The sequence below is a fragment of the Cheilinus undulatus genome, linkage group 12 (assembly GCF_018320785.1).
Source record: "Cheilinus undulatus linkage group 12, ASM1832078v1, whole genome shotgun sequence".
NCBI lineage: Eukaryota > Metazoa > Chordata > Actinopteri > Labriformes > Labridae > Cheilinus > Cheilinus undulatus.
This window is the reverse complement of record NC_054876.1, coordinates 6,050,207-6,065,978: the sequence shown is the minus strand read 5'-3', so window position 1 is coordinate 6,065,978 and position 15,772 is coordinate 6,050,207. Positions and strand designations below refer to the sequence as shown.

General features: G+C 39.0%; 1 protein-coding gene across 1 annotated transcript in view; it reads right to left on the bottom strand.

Moving 5' to 3' along the window:
- Window positions 1-1,737: 1,737 nt before the first annotated feature.
- Window positions 1,738-15,772, bottom strand: part of LOC121518512 (vacuolar protein sorting-associated protein 26B-like) — a 14,893-nt gene continuing 858 nt past the window's right edge. The window contains exons 2-6 of the mRNA XM_041800862.1: window positions 8,976-9,132; window positions 6,135-6,299; window positions 5,838-6,013; window positions 5,603-5,745; window positions 1,738-3,008 (exon numbers count right to left, since the gene is read on the bottom strand). Of these exons, the coding sequence (XP_041656796.1) occupies window positions 2,874-3,008; window positions 5,603-5,745; window positions 5,838-6,013; window positions 6,135-6,299; window positions 8,976-9,132 (776 nt within the window). The 3' untranslated portion in view covers window positions 1,738-2,873. The remainder of the gene's footprint in view (window positions 3,009-5,602; window positions 5,746-5,837; window positions 6,014-6,134; window positions 6,300-8,975; window positions 9,133-15,772) is intronic.

The following is a 15,772-nucleotide window of genomic DNA, read 5'->3' as shown; positions in this document are numbered from 1 at the left end:
ATGTAAAACCACACTGAAGTCAGACCCTGCCTTTCAGACTTGGGATCTTTTGCTTTTTTATTTCAGCGATCATCTTAAGAAGTTCATGCATCACTTCCTGCATGTAGAGTGCCTCAGCAACAAAAATCAGCCCTGCCCGCCCCTGCTGCCTACATCTTGTTTGAGCTAAAGACTGTTCAACAATAACTGACCTACATGAGATATTTTTTTTACAGAGCAGCCTTTTTGTTTTGTGGATGAATTTCACATAAGGGAGAAAAGCTGTTAAAAGTGGCTCCTAGTTTGCACTGCGAGCTACCTGCAAAGTATTCTATCATAGAATAGGTTCAGTGGGACTGCACGGTCACTGGGGGAGCTTTGATGAAAGAATGAACAGCAGATGGCGGTGAATAATGGTGAACCATTGCAAGTAAGCAGCACAATACCTAAATGAGAAACAGCAACAGAACAGCAGAGGCCTGCAGCAGATCCCTTTCTTTAAGGCCGTTTCAGACTGGCAGTGCAAGACGTGCGTCCTCGCTACATCACTGATGGATTTTTTTTTTTAGTTTGTTTGTGGAATTTAGAGAATCAAGGTCTCACCTATCTTTCTGCATACACCATTATTACACCAGTATGGATGCAATATGGAAGCACACAGGTGTAATAATAGCAGGACTAATTTAAGGTGCTGGGTCATCAAATGGCTTATGTCTATTGTTCATGTGTTACAGTCTGTAAGAAAATGAGCTAACATCTTGCTTATTCACCACCTCACTTAACATTATTCAAATGTGTTAATAGTCCCATGAAAAGTCATTTAGAGGAGGATAAATCAGGATTAATTTTAAGACAAGGATCCTTGTGATTTACAACTGGCCTCTGCAGCTACTATAACAAGGTCTTAACCCTCAGGGATTGTTAGTATTTTTGCTACACTCAAGCTGCTAAGTACAAAAAAGCGCTTTTCATACGGTAGCAACAAAAAAATTTGATTTTTATATTCTACTTTCATTCAGCTAATTCTTTCACCTACAACTCACCTTAATGTTGATATCAAACATTCATACATTTTTTAAAAAAGATTTTAACCTTTTAAATGCCAGTTTTTAGTCATGATGTCACCATTATCTTTATTAAAAAAAGAGAAAATGAATTATTTTCAATATACTACGTGCAAAGCATTTTTTGTGCTGAATTATTACAGCCTGGGATATGTCAGTGATTATCAGCAACACTGATTTTTGTGCATTATTTTTTTTTTTGCATGTTTAGCATGGTTTTTTATTTTTTAAAATAAGCCAAATATGGTCAAAATGACTCCATCTGGTGGAGAGTAGTAGAAACAATCAATTCCAATGCAAAAGCCCAGGTTGACACCCAGATATAATAAAATGCATGTATTATGCTTTTATGGAAGTAGATCAAAAATTGCAGTTTAAATGGGGTTCAGTGGTGCTTTTTTGTACTCAACAGCTTGAGTGTAACTCCTGCTTTTAAACAGTATATTTTAGACTTCGTGTAGGACAGGGGTGTCCAAACTTTTTCCACAGAGGGCCACACACAGAAATATATTAGGATTTTGAAGTAAATAAGACTAATCCAATGTAAGTTAATACACGATTAGTGACTGAGTATGCCTAAATGGCTTGTTAATGGCTGACAGGGCAAACAGAGTAATTTTCAGGATTTTGGTGAGCCAATCAGATTTTAAGCGGCCTCGTTTAGTCCTGGCTACCACTGGCTCTGCCCCTGAAAAGTTATTGTTTCTGTTATTTGCTGTGATAATACATCAGGACATTATTAATCAAGATATCTTCTTGTCAAAATGTTTGTTTACAGATTTAACATGGTAGTACTGCCTTGTGCTGAAAACAAGAAGTACAGTACAATTACGCACAAGCTTAATGTTTTATGTGGGCCATAATGTGGGCCATATGTCATTTTATCTCTAGAATTTGCTGCAGGCCAATCAAAAATGGATGGCCGCATTTGGCCCCCGGGCCATACTTTGGACACCCTTGCTGTAGGAGCTGAGCTGGAAATAACAAGTTCAAATAAAAATACATAATCTTGCCAAAATTCGTGCCATAGACATGAACACAGCCAAAATAAGTTAAGAATGAAAAGCATGTAAAATGCACACAAACTCCCCTAAGGGTTTGACTGTAACTTTTCTTGAATAAAAAAGCTGTATTTTGTTTTTGTTCTTTAGCCTAATCTCAGTAAATGGATAAAAGAGGCATCTTTTTAAACAAGATAGTTTCTCATAACTTTGAGTTTCCCTATTCCCTTAACAACTTCAAGAAAGGTAGCAAAGACAAAAACACAAACAAAAAGGCTACATCCACATCTTATATACAGCTAATGTGTCAAGTATTTAGTTATAACACTTTTTTAAAGTAATCTACTGCATGACGGAAGTTTCAGCATGGCCCTATGTTCCTGCAGAGAAAGAAGAAAAGTAATCTCAGCGCTCGCGGCACACTCACACATGGACAGGGATTCATGATATTGGTCAGACGGGATCTTCACATGATATTTAAGTGCATCTATCGGGTGGAGTTTGCCACACTGAACTCTACAATAAATGCCAAAAAAGTAAAGTCAAGCACTTTAAAGAGTGCACTTTGTTTATGACATAGATTCATGATGTGGCTAACTCCACCCAGCTGGTACTTCAATGTAGGTAAAACAAACACATAGTCAGTGTAGACTGAGCCTGGTCCGACTGTTTCTTCCCTTAGCGCGCACTCACACTCACACTCACACTCACGTCCATAAAAACACTGCAGCTCATTCTATCTCAATGCAAACATGGACATTCACATTCAGAATCAGCTGATAACTCTGCGCCGTGTTCGCTCACACACACGTGACGTGTGGGCGGGGCTTTAGCTGTCCTCTTCGCTGTTCTGGTTCTGGGTCCTCTCAGGATTTGAGGGGCCCTCGTAGCGCTGGGAGGCGATGGCTGCTTGGTGAGACATACTCTTCCTCACGATGTCTCCTTTCCTCCACAGAGTGATCTCCTGCAAATACATAACACTAATGATGAACATAAAGAACCAGTAAATACTGGAGTAAATGCTGCACTGGACTGTTTAGCGTGGTCCTAAAAAGATGAAACAAACCCAATCCTTGAAGTCCAAGAGCCAAAACTGCAACCAGGATTTCGATAGACCCTCTTTTATAAGGTAGACTATCACTGTCAAATCTTTGCACACTGTATTATCTCTTATCAGTGCTCTTCATTACATTTGATATTATATGAGAAACAACATGTTTGATATTTATGATTCAAGATCAGGGCAGCTCCAGCTTGATCAGGAGTAGGAACATAATCGTTTTGACATCACACTCTGGGGTTTATTTGAAAAATAGTAGTTGGTGCCTGGGCTGCACAGCGGCGCAGGAGTTGGCGATGTCGTCATACAGCAAGAAGGTCGCTGGTTTGTTTCCGGTCAGGTCAGGAGTTCTCTCCTGTGCATGTGTGGGTTCTCCTTGGGTGCTCTGGGTTCTTCCCACCACCAAAGACATGCTCGTTAGGTTAACTGATCACTCTAAATTGGCCGTAGTGTGAGTGTGAGTATGTCTGGTTGTTTGTCTTTATATGTCAGCCCTGCAATTGACTGGTGATCAGTCCAGGGTGTACCCTGCCTCTCACCCAATGACAGATGGGATAAACAAAAATGGGATAAACAGTATAGAAAATGGATGGATGGATAGTTGGTGCCACAAACTGGGTTGTCAAAAGTAAATCTGTCCTAAAATCTCGTTTATAATCGTCTTGTGTGTATTCAACCTCACACCATGTACCCACAGAGTTATGCATGTCAACTTGTTTTAGCTGTTTTAAAAGACTGAAATCAACTGTTTGAAATCACAACCAAAAGATGTGTTAAAGGGGACATATTAAGTAAAAAAAAAAACAAAACAAAAAAACCAAAAACTTTTTTAGGCTTTTTTGGCCTGTCCACAATCGCATCATGTATCAGACCCCAGACCCCCTCTCTTTCTCCACCTGTCAGAAAATGTGTGCCCCCAGGTTCGGTTGGCCCTCCCCACTTGGAAGAAAGTTCTGCCCTCAGCTGAGCGGAGGATCAGGAGAGCCACATTCATTTCCTGAGAGGGGCGTGGTCAGGGGCGGAGTCAGACCGCTCAGTAACATTTAAAGCCACAGACACAGAAATGGCTTGTTCTAAGCAGGGCTGAAACAGAGAGGTTTCTAGACATACAAAAATCCAGTGCTGGAGTGTTTTTTCAGCAACAAACTTCACAGGCATGTTTCTGGGACTTCTGTGACAAATATAAACTTGTCTTAAAAGGTTAAAATATGTCCCTGTTAAGGCTGCACAGTGGTGCAGAGGTCAGCAATACTGCCATATGGAAAGTGAATTTCCGCCCCATGCATGTGTGGATTCTCCTATAGTCCAAACAAATGCTTGTTAGGTTGATCTGTGACACTAAATTGCCCATAGTTGTGAGTGTGACTGTTCATCTGTAGATGCCAGCTCTGTGACTGACCAGACTGTACCACACCACCCAACAAATGGCAGCTGGAATTGGCTTTAGCCCCGAGGACCCCAAACTGATAGCTGTACAGATAGAGGATGGCTAGATGGCTGATTGAAGCAATGTTAAATTTACTCTATTTTTATTTTATTTTACTTTTATTTGTCAGGGACCATGTACAGAAAAAAACATTAAACTCATCAGAGTAGAGATGCTCTGCACCAGATCATAGCTTTCTAGCTAATTTCCATCTGCAGTCCCTGTGGCAGGCAAAAGAGAAAATAAGGTATAGATATAAAGTGCATTTACAGTACAGAGAGTGTATAAAAGCATAGAAAAATACATTTTGTTCATAGAAAGTGCATACATTCAATTTTAGTGCAAAGACAAAGATTTAAAATAAAGGCATACACTCACTTACACTCAAAGGCATAGAAATATAATTATTAAAAGACTTTATGTTAAAAGGCTAGTCAATGCTGACAGGCTTGATTTCTAATAATCCAGTTTTTTGTTTCTCTGGAGAAGACTCTATAATTTGTGTTGATCTTTAGTTCAGTTGGGAGCTTGTTCCAGTCTTTTATGGCTATGTATGAGAAAGCTGACTGTGCAAAAGCTGTGGTACGTAATGGAATACTGCTCTGCCACTGAGAGGCTGTTCTTGTTGCTCTGTTCATCCGTTCAGAGGTCAGGTGAACGAAGGCTTTAAGGGGTGGAGGTACAGTTCCATGAATAATTTTAAAAAACAAACGTACATTTGAGAACGTGATGGTCTATGGTCTACAGTCTGAATATTTTCTTCCATCGACTTCCTTGACCTGGACAAGTTGACTAGACTGGATTAAAATTAGCATTTCATTGACAGGAAGATGAGACACTTGGAACATCACAGGCAGCTGAGCTGGATTAGCATCTGAGTTTAAAGGGGTTCAGACAGTACTCTGAGTTTGAACTTCACTGTTTGCCCAGCATGCTCTGGAAAATCCTTCATCAGGGCAGCAAAATGTCACCACCATATAGAAGGTGATGTATCTTAAAGTACGTATAGGGACATAAATGAACTCTGTTTTTTTTCCATATTTTGAAGCACTATGCATTCATGCACATGTACCTGCTGTTTGAAGTAGCGTCTCTCCTCCTCGTCTATAAGGACCAGGTTGAGGTAGTACCGTACTGAGAATTTCTTGTTGATGTCCCTCATGGTGGGCGTCATCTCATATCCGGCTAGAAACAACCTGATGGGGATCGACTCTCCTGCAGAACACAACATCAAATTTATTGATAAAACCGAAACACAGATGATTACCTGATGAAGACTGATTACAGGTTTTTATCATCATCGTTACCTCTGACAGGCGCTCCATCCATGATCTCATACTTGGCTATGGTGTCGTTCTCGTGGTAGACGTTGGGTCCTGTTCCTGTCGTCTCTCTCTTTATGATGTCGATCTCCATGTGTTTGATCTTAATCCTCACCAGCAGAAAATAAATCTTCCCTACAATGACGTCTTTTAGATGATATCTGTAAGAGAGCAGAGCCCTTTATTGAACACTGGCACTTATTCTTCTACTGTCTCTAGATTTAATAAGGAGAGACAAATCAACAGGTACATTTTAGATCAAAAGTTAAAAGAAAATCCTACTTGGACTTGTTGTATTCAAACTCTATGTGCAGACAGTCCTCGATGCCCACTTCCATCTTGATAGAGGAGTTGAGCTCAGGGTAGGTGCTGAGTGTGTGGACCACGATGTCCAGCTCTTTGCTGATGTCGTTCAGCCTCCGGCTCACCGTCGCCCTCAGAAAGTAGCTGGAAGGAAGAGACAAACATCACATGAAGCATATGAAGGCTTAGCTTGAATCCTTTGGTAGGGAAATATTAAAGGGAAGAAAAGTTTTGGAACAGTTCCAGTAGATCTTATCAAACATCATGATAAACAGGCTGTAATGCTTGCAGCTTAAACTTTTCAGGAAAACTCTTCCAAACAACATCTACCTTTACCTTTGACAATTTTAGAGTTACAATAAAATCTGGAATAGAGGTCATGCAGTCCATTTAGGGGGGTCTTCTAGAGGGGACAATGTTTAAGCTACCTTATTACGTGATGATTTCTTTTTGTTCACAGTAACGACCACAATGTGCTGTTCAAGTGCAGCTGTATAGCTATTTTCATACCATCTGTTTTCATCATGTGGAGTTTGTAATCTTGCAAAGATTGGAGATAAACATGTTTTTAATTTTTGGAAATCTTCTGAAGGGAAGTTTTCCACTTCCTACAAGGAAATAATAACATTGTTTTGTGTTACATAAGTCTGTTGTCCTCACATGCAGACATAATTTTTTGGTGAAAAGTACTTCCTGTTCAAAGAAAAGGCTCAGGTTTTGTACTTATCAGGTCTCACTTGTCCATTATAAGTGGGAGAACCTAAAAAAGCACTTCAAACAAAATTTTAGTCCCACGAGGTCAAACATGTTGCAGTGATTTCAGCTGAAGTAGTAATGTATGGTTGTAAAGTCCCACAGCACACCAAGACTTGCCTCAAGCAACACCAGTGTGCAGAACCACAGCACGAGAAGGTCTAGCAGCAAGCTCAGGCTGTATACAACAACCTGATGAGAGGGATGTAAACCCTTGCTTCTCAACTTGTGGGTTAGGATCATAAGGTGGGTTGCAAAGTGATTTTTTTGTGGGTCTTGGATGTGTACCAGGAAAAAAAAAAACGTGGCAAAAGTCTATGATATGCTTTTATTTTGAAGGGTTTCTTCACATTTTTCATCAGTTGCATCTTTTGCTCTATCTCAAGTCCAAGTTGTTCTATTTTTTCATTTATAACATTTGATTGTTATTGAAAAATGTCAGGAATTTGGTTAAGGAGGTGCTGGTGGGTCCTGATGCTAAACGGCTGATGTAAACCACAAATTCTAAGTTAAAACTCATCAGTAATCAACAGTAAGATTAGATCAGACTGTTGACCATGGTGAGAGCACGCCGTCTGCACTTTGTTTCTTTAACATTTTCCTTTGTCAATGAATGTAACGATTTCATTTTAATTAGGGACTGTTAAGTAGTGATTCCAGCTGACTTTGTTGGTAGATGTTGTTACAGCAGCAGATGGAAACAGGAAGAATCCTCATGAATGACCCTTTTTGTTGAGCTATTGCCAAAATCCGCTCTTCAGATATGTGGAGCTATGGCTTACTAACTACTACCACTGTGCCACACACTATTAAGCCAGGTTGTGACTGTCGTAAATACAAAATAAACTAACAAATGCAGCCTCAAACTCACTAAAAGTCACCAGTTTACATGGTCACTCATTGAACAGACACTGGTCAGATTTCCATCAGACGTTTAATTTTTACTTCTGAAATGGGGCTCATCTATCACAGCTCTTTTCTCAGGCATGTTTGTGGCCTGTATGAATATAAAACACTGTACATATGTGGATAATTGTGGATTTGGTTTATACGTTTGATATGCCAAACTTTCTGTCATTGCTGTTCCTGCTTTTGTTTTTACTGCCACATCCATGACACAACCACAAAACGGGAAACTGCATCTTTAGTATGTAAAGCTGCAGCTCAGGTGGAATAGAGGTCCTCCTTGCTGAAATGAAGAAAAAGTTAAAAAAAAAACACTCTCTCATGTACATCTGTTATTTGGTCCCTATACTGGTATGTAAACATCAACAACACAAAGATTTGTACAGGAATTTTCTGATTTAAGTGATTTAAATAGTATCTCAATCCTGTATGGCTGGCTACACACTGGATGATTTTCAAATCTTAAACAGTTTTAAAAACATGGGAGAACACAAAAGTGAGAAATTTCAACAATTAATCCTCTGAGGACACACACTAGAAGACTCAGTCAGACCACTGGCGTCCACACTCCTGCCCACAACCTCACCGAACCTCAAAACACAGGATTACACATAATCTCACGTGATCAAATGTGACTTGAGAATAAAAACAAACATGAGTATCTATTGATATCCTCGGTTGGCTGTCTATCCACGACAGGCTGCTCTGACATGCGTTAGAGTTGCAGCCAAAATCATAAAACAAGGAAAAGTATCTAGATGAAATCCTGGCTGGAATGAAGGGCTAGCTGAGTTTACGTCTGTGATTGGTGAAAGGACGTAACATCTGGCTGGTGACACCACCTGGCCTGCTTGCTCTCATTGGTTGGTGTGGGTGCTGCCGTCAGGGGCATTATGATCTAGAATCGTTAGAATCAAATGTGCTTGATATGTATGCACTTTGGGGTTATACAGACATCTCATTTGTGACAAGCCTCCACTCATTTCCTCTCAGAAAGGATCCTGAATGAGAATATTTCATTGGGAAGTAGGGAGCACTGTTTCATACACCAAAACAAACAATGCTAATTCAAACAAACACAGATTAAAAACAGGAGAAAAGCCCATTCCTGCAGCTGTCTCTGAATCTGTCACATCACTGGCAACACGCAGCAGAGCTTACCGTAGCTTGACGTTCTGCCCGGTGTACGACTCGTAGGGTTTCTCTACGTGTGTGAACTCAAAGTCGTACGTCTGTGACTGCGTGAGCTCTCCTGGTCGAGCCAAGTCTTTGACCAGAGACACAAACTCATGGTGGTTTCCTCTGTCGTAGTACAGCTCTGGAAAAGAAACATTAATAGAGTCAGACAGCTACAGAGGAGCAGTATGATTCATCTGATAAAGACTTCAGTGCTGACAGCTGCAGACAGAGAAGATCTGATCTGATGACAGCAGAGAACTGTTCATCATCTGAAGATGGAGACCTCTTTGTTTCCACTACAGCTGCTCTCCATTCAGTGTAACACTGCTGTGACTAGCTCAAATCAAACACTTCAGTTTCTCATCCTGTAGGGCTGCCATTCTTGTATTCTTCCTCGGGTGAAAATACTTCTTCTTCTTTATTTGGAGAAAAACCGAGAGAACTGAAAAGGGGAAGGGAGTGGTATAGCACTTATTATTTAAGGATCTGTTAGGGCCAAAATAACAGGAACACTAAAAGAGTGCTTGCAAACTCAGATGAAATAAGCCTGCAGATCTTCAATACAGAAAATGTTAACATAAGTGCAACATTAGGAGTTTTTCAGAGGAGGCAGCAAATAAAAGAGAAAACTCTACATGGTTTGTCAATGAAAGGTCTTCTGTATTAACCAGGCGAGGTATGAGGCTGGGTTTATTTAAACTCTGTGTAGGCTATTTATCAAAAAATACTTTTTCCACATGAATCCAAACCTATCCTCAGAGAAAATGCACTGTTGGCTGGTTTTATAATTGATCATTTAGACCACGGGTGTCAAACTCAAGGCCTGAGGGCCAAATCCGGCCCATGGTGCAGTTATACCCGGCCCACCAGATCATATTTTTATTATAACTGGCCCTCCAGTATGAGGTCTGCAGATTTCCTCCAGTTTAAAAATGTAAACTTAACCATGATGATTTATAATTTCCTTGTAGAGTCTTAAAAATTAGAAAAAGTACACAAAATAATTTGATAAAAAGTCAGGAATGTAAGAAAGAAAAGAGAGTTTTCTCTATATTTTCAAATTTGCATCTCACTGTTTTGACTGAAGGTTATGGTTTTGACTTTTATTTCATATTTCAACCTTTACATCTCATAACTTTGACTTTTTATCTCATATCTTTACCTTTTAAATTAATAATTTTAAATTGTAAATCCTATTTAGACCTTTTAATGTCATGATTTTGACTTTTATCTCACGTTTTAACCTTTTTCAACTCCTAATTTTAAACTTAATCTCATTTTTCCTTAAAAACGCATGATTTTTAATTTTATTTCATATTTTGACATCTGAAACTCATGATTTTGATGTTTACCTCATATTTTGACTGTTAAAATTATGATTTTGAATTTTATCTCAGTTTTTGACTTTTAAAATTCATGGATTAAATATTCTATCTCATATTTTGCCTTTTAAAAACATTATTTTGACTTTAAATGCCATGGTTTTACCTTTTAAACTTATAAGTTTGACACTTTATCTCAGATTTTGAGTTTTTAACTTATCATGTTCACCTTTTAATCGCAAAATCATTTATTATCAGTGCCAAGTTTTTTACCCCCATAATTCATTTCTGGTGAAAATAAGGTTGACATTTTATGGGTAAATATCGACCCTGTTAGGCCCTCAGGTTAGACCCAAGTTCAGAATCCGGCCCCTGCTGTGATTGAGTTTCACCCCTAGTGTTGCTACCTTGTCGTGGTGGGGTTGTTTGCGTGCCTCCGTGACTCTGAAGGCTATACTGGAGGGGTTTTATACCCTCAGTAGGTTCAACCAAGCCGGGCAGGTTTCTAGAGTAGAGGCCAGACGGAAAGCAGCACCTGGCCCCCCAGGTTGAAATTGGGCATGGGGCTAACAACCCCACCCCGTAAAACATCTACAGTTACAGAAACGCGACACAGAAGCCAAAAGAGAACTCTGTCCTGGGAGAGAGAGGCTGTGATTGAGTTTGACACCACTGATTTAGACTGACTTTATCACTTATTTTTCCCTCTGCAGCCTGATTTTAGTGATGGAAAAATGTCATACCTGCAATAGGAATGCAACAGGTAAAATACTGAACATTTCTAGAGCTCAGTTCAGACCAAAGATTTGGGACGAGATGAGCTGCTTGTGATTCGCAGCTCTGCAACACGCTGAAATCATGTCAGTTCAAACCGCAGCAACTGGAGGAGACAATGCTGTTTATAGAGCAACAACTGCCACTATCAGTTTACACTGCCGTGTTTTGACAGCCCCAAAAATGTCTACACATTCACTGATGTGTGCTTTCTCTCTCTCTTCTCATAGTGTCAGTTTGCTCTTTTTGTCCTGAATCTCTGTTTTTTATGTGTATAATTATTGCCATGATAATGTTGATTCCTGCATGAGTGTGAATAATGATGCTCCATGCATGTTTCTTGTCATCACTGTTGTTCTGAAGCACATATAAACACAAAACTGCTTTGATAAGTCAGTCTTGTTATAACTAAGACATTTGCTGGTCAATTTCAACCACTACAGTATTGAAATACTCATGCATTAGCTGGTGCAGCTTGTCCTGCTTGTGTACACAGAGGAGCCAGGAGTTTATTAAGAGGTTGAAGTTTCTCTTCAGAAAGTTTATTTTATAAAAAGATAGATGCAGTCATTTATACCATACACAGCAGAGATGCTAGCAGTTAGCAAGCTTAACAGTTCAATTTTGGATATTAATTTAATCAGCGTAAAATTTACAATTCATTTTAATAAAATCCCAGTCAAATGCTCTTTTAAAACTGTATAAAGGCCTCCTGTCCCCAGTAACCACTGTAGCTTCACTTTATGAACTTCCAGCAGCTCTTTGCCAGACCAACATGAGAAGTTAGCATGTCATCAGAACAGCGCGGTATGGCAGTATTTTGAATAAAAAAATAGAAATAAAGTTGTTCATAGGCTTTTAAGGGTTACACTCATTTATAACTACTAAACTGAAGTGATGAGTAACCATGTTAAGCATATTATTCTACAAAACCCTCAACCAAGGCTGGTGGAGCTACCTGCTAACTTTAGCCATGATCTATTCAGAAGACCAGCCACACATCATGGATGCACAAAAAAACACTTTGAAACAATATTTGCCGACCTTTCACGTTTATCTGCTTGCAGTGTTCTAAAACGAGCAGATTGATTCAAGCTGCAACAGCCCAGTTCACACAGCTGTCACTTTTTCCTGCTATGGTCTTAAACAGACTGGCTGTGTTACAAATTTCAGGTAAAAATGAAGTCTAGACTCAAAACTTTACTTGCGATGCACAATATTATCGACATAATATTGGTATTAGGGCTGAACGATTTGGAAAAATATTCAATTTTTTCCCCGGTATTACAATTATGATTTGATATGCAATTATTTCTTAAGTTGTTTATATTTTGCTTTTTAACCCTTTACCTACTGAGCCGGCGCCAGCGCCGTGTTTTATATGTCCATTGTATTATTACTGTTACCCTGTCAATGTTTGTCCGATCAGAAAAATACCAACGGTGTTGGAAAGCTGAGAACTGTCGGCATGCGCACATATATGGCTCATTACAGTACTCGCAACCATAACACGTGGGCATTCATAGCAAAACAACATAGCAAAACACCAGAAGTATCGTGAGACCGCTACACAGACACTGTAACTCCTCGAAAGTTTGCGCAATCTAAAAAATTCCAGCGCTGACAGAGAGCTGAGAATCTCTGCTTTCCGGCAATGTATGATGTGTGGTACATATATTACGGTAATGTCAAACAGCACCACGAAAACGGCAGCTTTGGCAGAAGACGAGTGAGAAAAGGAGAGTTATGTGCAATAACAATATGTTACTTGAGAATGTTGAGAATGCATTTTTCAACCTTTATTTGCACTAAATTTATGTATTTATGTACGCCTATGTATATTAGGTCTGCAATGATTCGTCGACATAATCGTTTGTGTCGACTATAAAAATTTGTCGACGTGGGAATTCAAGTGTCGACGCGTCGTATTATTGTTTTTTATATTGGTAAAATCTAGTACCGGCCGGTAAGGACTCATCTGTACTTGCAGTTCACTACAGGAAGTGGTGGGGGCAGTATCGCTCCCACTGTTTAAATTATTCACAGAAACTGAGAAGAAGAAGTTAAGCATGGCGGAAAGCACGGAGAACACACCAAAAAGCCGACCCAGAGCTTCTAAAGTTTGGGAACATTTTACAGAAAACAAATTGGCGAAACAAGTCAACTGCAAACTGTGTCAAGTCAAACTCTCGTACCCCGGCAGCACTGCGGCAATGCACGAACACCTGAAACAGAAACACACTGTAGCTGCCGCGTCTTCAAATACCGCGAGTGGGCAAGTTTGCAAGTTGCATGAATATCTTTTAGATCTTTTGCATTTAGTTACTGAGCCCTTTGTGCTTCAGGCACGAGGATTAATTCCAGTAGCCTATTTATAACGTTGGTGCCGTACGTTAATCAGTCGGAAAACCATCTTTGATATTTGTTAAGGTAACAGTTTTTTCAGTAATGCTATTTAGTGTGCGATTTACTTTAGTTATCAGTTCAATACTTTTATATTAGAGGAAAAACAAACCTTGACGATGTAGCAACTTGACATGTCATGTCAATTTGCTAAACCATTAAGTTTTCACAGGTGTGCATGCATAAGAAGGCGAGGTAAAACGGGGATCCAAAATAGTATGCCAAACAGCCACGATTAGTCGACCAGTCGCAAAAATAATCGCCAGATTAGTCGACATAAAAAATAATCTAAACATGTATAGGTTCACATTACAAATGTCAAATGTCATAGTAGACTATTCTAAAAAAATGACTGTGAATGATTGCATTATCTGTAATGCAAAACATCTCTGCAAAAAAAAAATTTAAACTATTTTAACTATTTTGATTTCAGGTTAAAGAAATATTGCACCTTCTGCGATTTGAGCATTGCAGCAGGCCATATTGTGATTTAATCTAATTTTCAATTAATTGCCCAGCCCTAATTGGTATCGACAGATATTTGCTTAAAACATTGAATATCCGTATCAGAAGATATAAAAATGTCTGTTAACATCTTTAACCACTGTATTACCTGTATATATCAGCAGTATAAATCATATAGTGGCCTTGAATATCAGCAAAATGTACAACTGTACCATCAGGTATAGGTCATTGCCTATACAGGGGGCCCACTGTGAGACCCTCAGCATTTAAATGAAGCCCCAAATGTGAACCAAGATCCAGACTGTCTTCTTGCCAGCTTCTCTCAACTTCAATACGTGTTTTAAGGACTGACATTTAAGGTCTGATCTACATTCAAATATGCTGATATCAGCTGATATTACTTTATAAATATCGGCAAAAATCCAATCTCATGCATCCCTACCAGACTGACCACCCACCAAAACAACGCAAGGCATCCATTAGCTTATGCACTGCTTGACATCCATAATGTTTTTTTAAATGTATTTATTATTGTGTATATATATATGTAATCTACAGTCACACTGAACACATCCAAGTTATGATGTAAAAGAGGCGATTCCACAGCCATTTAATTTCTCTTTCAATGGCGCTGGTCGATCCTACAGGGAGATGTGCTCTGCTGACATAAGACACCCACTATCTTTCCTTTAAATGAGGTGTCTACTCATTAAAAACTGAACTCCAAGAGGTGAAAGTACTTCACAATAAACCAACATTTCATTTTCATGGATCTTCAAGCATTTTGGGAACCTGATGCATTGCTAAGCCGGAATATGTCAGCAATTAAAAAACCCATTTGTCCCTCAAAACGGATCCACGAAAGAAGTATCCACAAAAATGCAACATTAGGTTTCCTGTTTACTATATACGCCTTATGGAGTTCAGTTTAATGAAAAAACGCCTCAATTTTAAAACAACAACAACAACAAACATAGTAGGCAAAGTGCATGTGCTTATGAATTTACAAGTGTCCATGCATTTATGAATGTCAGCAGCCCAGTGTTAATTTTGGCAGCTATTTTTAATTCTAGCCCTTAAATGAAATGCATTTTAGTTGTAGTCACATTTTAGTAATTTATATCCTTTTCACTTTTAGTCATTTTAGTCGATGAATACTTGAGACATTTTAGTCTAGTTTTAGTAGATAAAAAGTCCTCACATTTTAGTCTTTACTTTAGTCCGAGCATTTATTCTCTCTCCTAAATCTGGTATCAAATCATGGTCGTGTGTTTATGCGCTCTTCCAAACCTGGGGTCCCTGCTTTCTACAGATGAGAGGCAGAATAGATACAGCTGCTTTTTTTTTTGGACAGATTTACCACCAGTAGAGAAATATCACAGATTTTGAATGTCTGATGAAAACTACATTACATTTTAGTCTAGTTTTAGTCATCTTCACGAAATCTAAACTTAGTTTTAGTAATTTTTAGTCATCACAGATCTATTTTTGTTAGTCTTAGTCGGGTTTCTGCCATGGAAAAAAAAGGCTGTCGACGAATAGTTTTAGTCACAGTTTTAGTTGACGAAATTAACACTGCTGCAGCCAGGCTCTCTTGAAAGGAAGTGCTAAATGAAAACATTAAATAGGATCAGTTTCAGTATCTTTTATTCATCGATGAGCTGATTCTGCAGCAAAAAAACATGATCTGAGCATCCCTATAAAGTAGAAGTAACTCAAAATCATGCTACAGTGTAGAAATTCAGTAAATGACTCAGTTGCAGCCCCACACAGCTTAACATACCAACAGCATCGCCGTGTTTCATTGTGAATAGT